The sequence below is a fragment of the Sarcophilus harrisii genome, chromosome 1 (genome assembly GCF_902635505.1).
Source record: "Sarcophilus harrisii chromosome 1, mSarHar1.11, whole genome shotgun sequence".
Lineage (NCBI taxonomy): Eukaryota > Metazoa > Chordata > Mammalia > Dasyuromorphia > Dasyuridae > Sarcophilus > Sarcophilus harrisii.
In genome coordinates, this window is record NC_045426.1 from 337,490,320 (window position 1) to 337,497,412 (window position 7,093).

At 44.9% G+C, this 7,093-nt stretch overlaps 1 protein-coding gene across 1 annotated transcript; it reads right to left on the reverse strand.

Moving 5' to 3' along the window:
* Nucleotides 1–279: 279 nt before the first annotated feature.
* LOC111719368 (vegetative cell wall protein gp1-like) lies at nt 280–6,499 on the reverse strand. The gene is made up of 4 exons (XM_031945820.1): nt 6,376–6,499; nt 5,348–6,331; nt 1,358–1,437; nt 280–1,278 (listed from the first exon to the last, which is right to left on the reverse strand). Exons 1-2 carry the CDS (start codon nt 6,497–6,499, stop codon nt 5,586–5,588), a joined length of 870 nt encoding a protein of 289 aa, XP_031801680.1. The 3' UTR covers nt 280–1,278; nt 1,358–1,437; nt 5,348–5,585.
* Nucleotides 6,500–7,093: the final 594 nt, after the last annotated feature.

Below are 7,093 nucleotides of genomic sequence, written 5' to 3' on the forward strand. Positions count from 1 at the left end.
TAAGAAACACAGCTGGACTTAAGGGGTATTCACTTTGCAGGTGGTGGAGAGACATTTATTATGACATATGAACCCTTTTTGTCACAAACTGTGTCTCATGATTCACCAAGTTGTATTAACAAATAAAATTCAAACGTGTATTAAGTACTTATTTTGTGCATTTTCAGATTGGACAGTATATACTTCAGATCTTACCTCAGGCACAAACATACCTGGTTCCCAAGTCTGTCCTTAGTATTATTTTCACTTCTAAGCAATCTAAAGAAAAGGCTGTCCAAGGACACAAAAACAACAAATACTTTATTCAGTTGTAAATTTCCAACATCAAAACCAGAAATTTTAATAATTTGGGTTATTTCTGGGTGGAAAGGGAAAGAGATATGACCAGAGAAAGAGAACCTATTTGCTGAGCCAGTCTTGATTATAAACTTTTTACAAATAAAATTGTGCCATGTAATAATACTAGGTACCTTAATACTGTAGACTTTTAATAAATACCGTTTAACCTTTAACTTTAAACCTGGATGGAACACTGAGCTCCTTAGGCCAGATATCAGTATTATCAGTTTCAGCTCAATCAAATTTTGGTTTACAGGGAACTGTAATCTAATTATCAAGTTTATGAATTACTACTAAAGACCCCTACTTCCCTTCTTCCTTCTAGCTAAAGTCATCAACATTCCTCGCCTAGGGGGCCTCAGAAAATAAGTAGGCTGATTCCTTCAAATTCTTCACCGAGCAGGCTTTTCTTTTCCTAAAGGGTTTTCGGTTGATCTGACCTCTGACCTTAGTCCTTCCCTTCCTAGTCCCACCTCTTCACCTGGCTTCTGGGTTAACTAGTAAACTCCCCCTCAGTGTTATGCAAACTTGTCCCACACGGCAATTTCTTTCCAAAAGCCTGGGACAATGGCTGGTTTCACAATTGTTAACTGGTGTTAAATGCCACAGAGACAAGAAATGAAACCCCAGTCCCAACTTTCTGGGTCTGTGCATCCGCTGCTCAGAATTTCTGGCTCAAGGTGGAAAAGCTTCACTGAGCTCATTAATCTGAGGGAAAGAAGTCATGAGGAACATTTGCTTAGGAAAAGGAGTATTTTGGAATGGAACAAATAATTCAGGACCACTAGGCAGAGTCAGTTGCCATCCCCAATTAGGGGATGAAAATTAGGAATTCTTGAACTTTTTTCCACTAGATCTTCTGGCTCAGTCACACTAGAGGCAGGACCTTTTTCTTGCAGAAAAGCCAAACACTTGACTGGTCACTTGGTCTGGATTCATCTGAAGAATAAGGAAAATGTGTTTATAATACTTGGGAGAGAAACTGGAAGGGAGAAAAGGAGAAGACTTCTAGACTCACCTTTTGGGACCTAAGGTCCCTATAGCAGTCATCTTCCACACAGCAAAAAAGCAAGATCACCGGTCTTTTATATGTTGCTCCTGTAAATATAAACTTATATCATGCATTCTTTAACACTGCAGTTTTTTGGGGTCATTAGGCCTTCTAAGTCTTTTTCATTCAATATCTAACTTCAAGAATACTGTAATATGGATTATTAAACTAAAAAAATCTTAATGAGAATAAATTGTCATTTGTAAATAATATTTGGCCTTTCTACTCCTTCCTCAAAGTATAAGCTAAAAGCCCTAAGATCTGGGCTTTATCCATTAACTAGTCCCAACTTTCTGGGTTTGTGCATCCGCTGCTCAGAATTTCTGGCTCCATGTGGTGACAATGACATTTATTACAAGACTTCATAATGAACAAAATTGTGATTAACAGAATGAATGGAAATACGATTATAGTAAAAATATCGATTTCAAATAATAATTCCTTTCTTCCATAATGCCTATATCCAGATATAGGTTCTGGCTAGTTTTCACAGAATCACGAATTTCAAAGATAGAATCCCCTAAACCAAAAATACTAGTCATCCAGTCTTTGTTTGAAGATCTCTAATAATAATAGATGTCATTTATATAGCATTTTAAAGTTTTTAAAGTACCTTCCTATTACAATACAAATATTATCTCATTTGATTCTCACCAAAACCTTGGGAAGGAGGTGCTATTAATTGTCCCCATTTTACCGACTAGAAAACCTAGACAGAATCAGAGTAGTGATTTGCACAGGATTACACTCAAGTAAATGTCTTGAGGCCATATTTGAAATAGGTTTTCTAGACTCCTGAGTTCAGCCATTGCTACACCTAGCTGCTACTCTTCCGGTTGGGGGATATAGGTGGGGCAAGTTTGGGGGAAGAGAACAGTATTGAGAGAGGAGACCACAGATTCCACTCTTTTGCTAGAAACTCACCCCTCAAATCAAGCCAATGACTTATACCTACTGCTGTCTAAGTTTCTAGGGCCAAGCCCAAAAAGTCTCATTCTTGCTGCCAGGGAGGAATAAATTCTTTAACTTCTTGAGGAGAGGAATCATGATCTCCCCTAAGTCATTTCCTTCTAGTTTATCAATGTCCTTCCCAAAAAGTAGCACTCTCCTAGCGGTGGATCTGACCAGAGATCTACTAGTTCTGGACAGGACACCCCTTCATACAACTCAAGACACTAGTCACTGTTTTCTCTTCCACAACACAAAACTGACTTCTTGAGAGGCAGTAGTCCAACAAAAATCCTAAATCTTTTTCAGAGTAGCTACCCCTTTTAAATTTTATTATCATAGACTTGGGCCAATCTTGTTGCTTATTGGTAACTTTAATGATTCAGTCTGTGCTGACTTTATGTCATCTCCAAATTTGCTAAGCATGTGATCTATTCCTGTAACATGTTTATCAAAAACTTCAACAGCACAGGGCCAGGCAGTTTCAAGGCCATGTTTGCCATTAGAACTCTCCTAGCAAACTGACTCCTCTGGGTAAAGTCTTTGAACACTTCTGAATGCACCAAATTGAGCTGTCTAGCTCAGTGGTGTCCAATTTAAACAGAAATGGATCCCTAGGGCCAAATATTGATTTAAAAAACCACAAATTAACATTATGTTTTATTTATTTTTTTTTTTTTAGTTACACATTTCCCAATTACATTTTAATCTGGTTCAGGTCCCATTTAGGAGTTTTAGGGGACACAAGTTAGACTCCTGGTCTAGCTCACCTTTTTTGTCCAAAAGAATAGACTATCAGACACTCTTATCAAATACTTTGATAAAATCTGGACAAACTATATCTAAGGTATTCTTTGATCAGTAACGCTACTGAGCAGTGTTGGCTCTTTGTGATCGACTTGTGTTTTTCTAAATAATTCACTAGTTGTTTTTTTTCCCCCTAGAGTTTTTATCAGAAATAAAGATCAAATTCACCAGTGTAGTTTCTCTAACACTCTTCTGAAAATCAGTATGTTTGGGTCAGGTAGATGAGCAGTGGAGCATCACCCCTGATGTCTGAAGGACCTGAATTCAAATCCTGCCTCAGACACTACTTTCTAGCTGTGTGACCCTGGACAGATCACTTAACTCTAATTGCCTCAGCAAAAAACCAAAAAACAAACAACAAAAAAAGAAAATCAGTATTTTTATTCTATGAATTTATAACTTGCTAGATTAGGAAAAAAAAGTTTTAGTCTATACTCCTCCCCTCACAGGCATTTTATGCAGAATCAAAGAATTTTGAGTTGCAAGTTATGTCTGGAGATCACTTGATTCAATTTATCTTTCTTACCCAATTTCCTGTTATTCTTTCCCCTCATATAGGTTCCTTGATGTCAGAGACTGTTTTGTCTATATGTGCCCAGAGGTTAGTACATAGTAAAGGCTTGATAAATACTGGGTTAAAAGAATCAAACCCTTACCTGAAGCATAAATCCCCTTAGGAAACCCACTAAGAATGGTCATCCAGCCTCCCCTTTAAGACTTTCATCAAAGAGTAGTAGCTTAATGTCCATTCTAGTTTTGGACGGTAGCAATCCATTTCTGGGGCGCTAGCTCAAACTCTATGCTCAGGAGCTAAGCAAAACAATTCTATTCCTCTTCCACAAGAAAACCCTCAGAAAACAATAATCACCACCCCTACTACAAGTGTCTTTAAGGCAGGCATTTTGTTTCTTTAACCAATCCTTATATGGAATAGTTTTGAGGTCTCACCATACTGGATGCCCTCTTCAGGACACTCTCTAGAGTGTCCCCATTCCTTTTAAAAGGTGGTAGCCCAAGCTAAACATGATACTCTGAGCTAATTAGGGCCGAAACCACTGAGTCCATAACAACTCATAATTGTACAGCAGTTTAAGAGTACAACATACTCTGCTAATGGGGACAACTGAGAAAACTGAAACTTGTTGAAGGCAAAGAAAGACCCTCGGTCAAGGCTACATATGGCTAAAAAATAAAAAGTTAGAACCAAGATTTAAACCCAGATCCTACAGAGCAAATGTTTCCTTTGAGTAACCTGAGTTTCAATTCTATCTCAGTAACTTATTTCATTTTTTGGACACCATGATTCTATAATGCAGCTGAATGACTTTTCCTCTGGGTGATAATTACAGAGTTTGTGCTCTGCTAAAATTCTTGCATCTTTTTCACATGAGTTATCTAACCACTTCTCTCCCATTCTGTTTTGGTATAGATGAATTTCTTTTTGAACCCAGCAAAACATTTTTCATTGATGTAAAATTCCATTTTATTTTAATAGTTTTGACCCATCTATTTAACATATCGGGCAATTATGTATTTTAATTATATGAGGGACATGTTAAATATCCAAGTTTCTTGCCTTTGGGTCACTGATGAAAATATTAAATAAAACAGGGTTTAGAACAGAACTCCACTCTGATACCCACGGATTTAGAGATGGAAGGACCTCAGATCTAGTTAAGTACCTTCATTTTATAGTGATATTTCAGGCACCTTTTTCAGGGTACAATTATTCACTTCCATTCCGTAATATTCTCTCCTCAAGGACATTGTAACTATCAAAAATTCGCTGAGAAAATGGCTATGCTCTGGCTATTGTGTTGCCGCCATCAATCAGTTTAGTACCTATTCCAAACTGGAGGGAATGCTAATTAGCAACATTATTGTTCATCACTTTCCCAAATGCTCTGAAAAACACCCCTTTAATGGGATATTTTGCCAATCAATTAAAAGGTTCGGAAAAATCAGTGTCACACCCGAAAGGCTCATTAAATCCCCTCATTTTACTTAGAGAGGGGAAAAAAGATAGCACACGGGAGTATGGGTTTGCCGTGAAAGCCATTCACAGCCACCCCGGCAGGGCCAGAATTAGAATCCAGGACTCCTGCTCACTAACAATTCGGGATCATTCCAGATTCCAGGAAACCCACCCGAAGCGAGCCTTTGGAAGAGGCAAAGAGACAAAAGGCCGGAAGGCACACTCACCCGCCTGCTGCGTCTCTTCCCCACAAGTGGGGGTCTACCCCTTGGGGAGACACAGGGGTCGCAGGCAGAGGCAGCGAGGGGCGGCTGGAGGCGAAGACGCAAGCCACCAGTCCGCCACACAGGACGGAGGCTCTTTCGAAGCTCAAAGGGCCACTTAGTGAGCGCCACTCGTCCAGGGTGTCTGCAAGACGAGGTCAACCGTACCCAAGACTCAACCGGAGTGGGGAGCTCCGGGTGTTCAGGGGGTATATTTCTGCAGAGCCACCCGCTCTGTCCAGGAGCCAGGAGGGGTGAGGAAGAAGTGAGGCGGCGGAAGGGCCGGGACGGGGGCACTGGGGAAGGCGGGCAGCGGCCGGTGCTCCACGGGGTGGGCGGCCACGGGGAACGGCTCCTGGGGCAGGCGCGGGAGGGCCGGGCAGGCAGCAGGCGGCGGGGCGAGGAGGCGCAGAAAGGTGGGGCGGGTGGGCAGCGGGGGCAGCGGCGGCGCGGGGGGCTCGGCCCGGGGACCCGGCCGTGAGGGGCGCGCCGCCAACTGGGGGCCCTCGGAACCTAGGGGCAGCGGAGGCAGCGGCAGGTGAGAGGGGGCTGCTAGAGGCCCGCGGGGCAGACGAGGCAGCTCAGAAAGAATGGGCGGCGGAGGCAAGGGAAGGACGGACGCCTCCCCGGGGAGCGGGGGCAGCGCCACGTAGGCCCCGGGAGGGCCGCGGGGGGACAGCGGCGACGGCCGCACCGGCAGCTCGGGCAGCAGCGGCCGCTCAGCCGGAGACGAGGCCGCCGGCGGCCCGGGGGGCAAGCCCGGGGGTAGGCCCGGCAACGGCAGGGGCGGGAGCGGCAGGGGCGGAGGCTGGGGAGACTCGGGAAGGGGCAGGGAGAGCCGGGGCCGGGACAGCCGCGGGCGGGGGCGGGAGCGGGAGCGGGAGCGGGGAAGCAGCGCCGCCAGGGTCTTCGTGCCCGAGACCGGGCGAGGAGAGGCGCGGACCGGGGCTTAGGGAGGCCCAGCGCGCGCGCACTCGCACACGGCCGCGCACTCGTCCGCTGCCCCCCCCCCCGAGTTTCCGCCAATCGAAATGCAAACTTCCCCAAGCCACGTGTCCAGGGACCAATGACGGACGGGCTGTCAAGGACGCCCAGCGGGCGAGCGATCGAAGTCATGGCAACTACCCCAAGCCTGCCTAAACCGCAGCCGTCTGTAAAAAGTAGAGCGCACATATAGCTCCTCCTACTTTCCATTTTGCTCCGCCCCCTTAATCCTCCAGTCATCCGTTTTAGAGCTAGAAAGGGCTTGCGCTTAGACCCGAGAAGCTGAGTGAGAGCTCCCTTCCTAGCTGCCCTTCTTCTTCTCGGGGCTCTTTGCAGGATCGGCTTAAGTTCTGCTGCTTTAGGTGAGAGCTGGGCTCTGTCCTCCATCCAATAACTTGACAAGACAGGTGGAAGAGCCTGGTCCACCCCCAAGACCACCCCCCCGCCCCCCATCTTTGTGCAGGCCATCGTCGCTTCTCATCTGGACTAGAAAAATCTTATAAATGTCTCAGTAAATGTTTGCTGAGCGGTTGCTCAGGAAGCAGTCATAGCAAGACTTGAATCCAAGTCCCCCGATTCTTTCTACTCAAGTCCTAGCATTGCTGTACCTTGAAAAGAAGGGGTGGGTATAAAGATGCAATAATGCACGATCATAAGTGGACAGGATTTATCCAGGGGGTTGAGAGGATAGAGCACTGGTCCTGGCCTGAATTCAGATGAAACCTC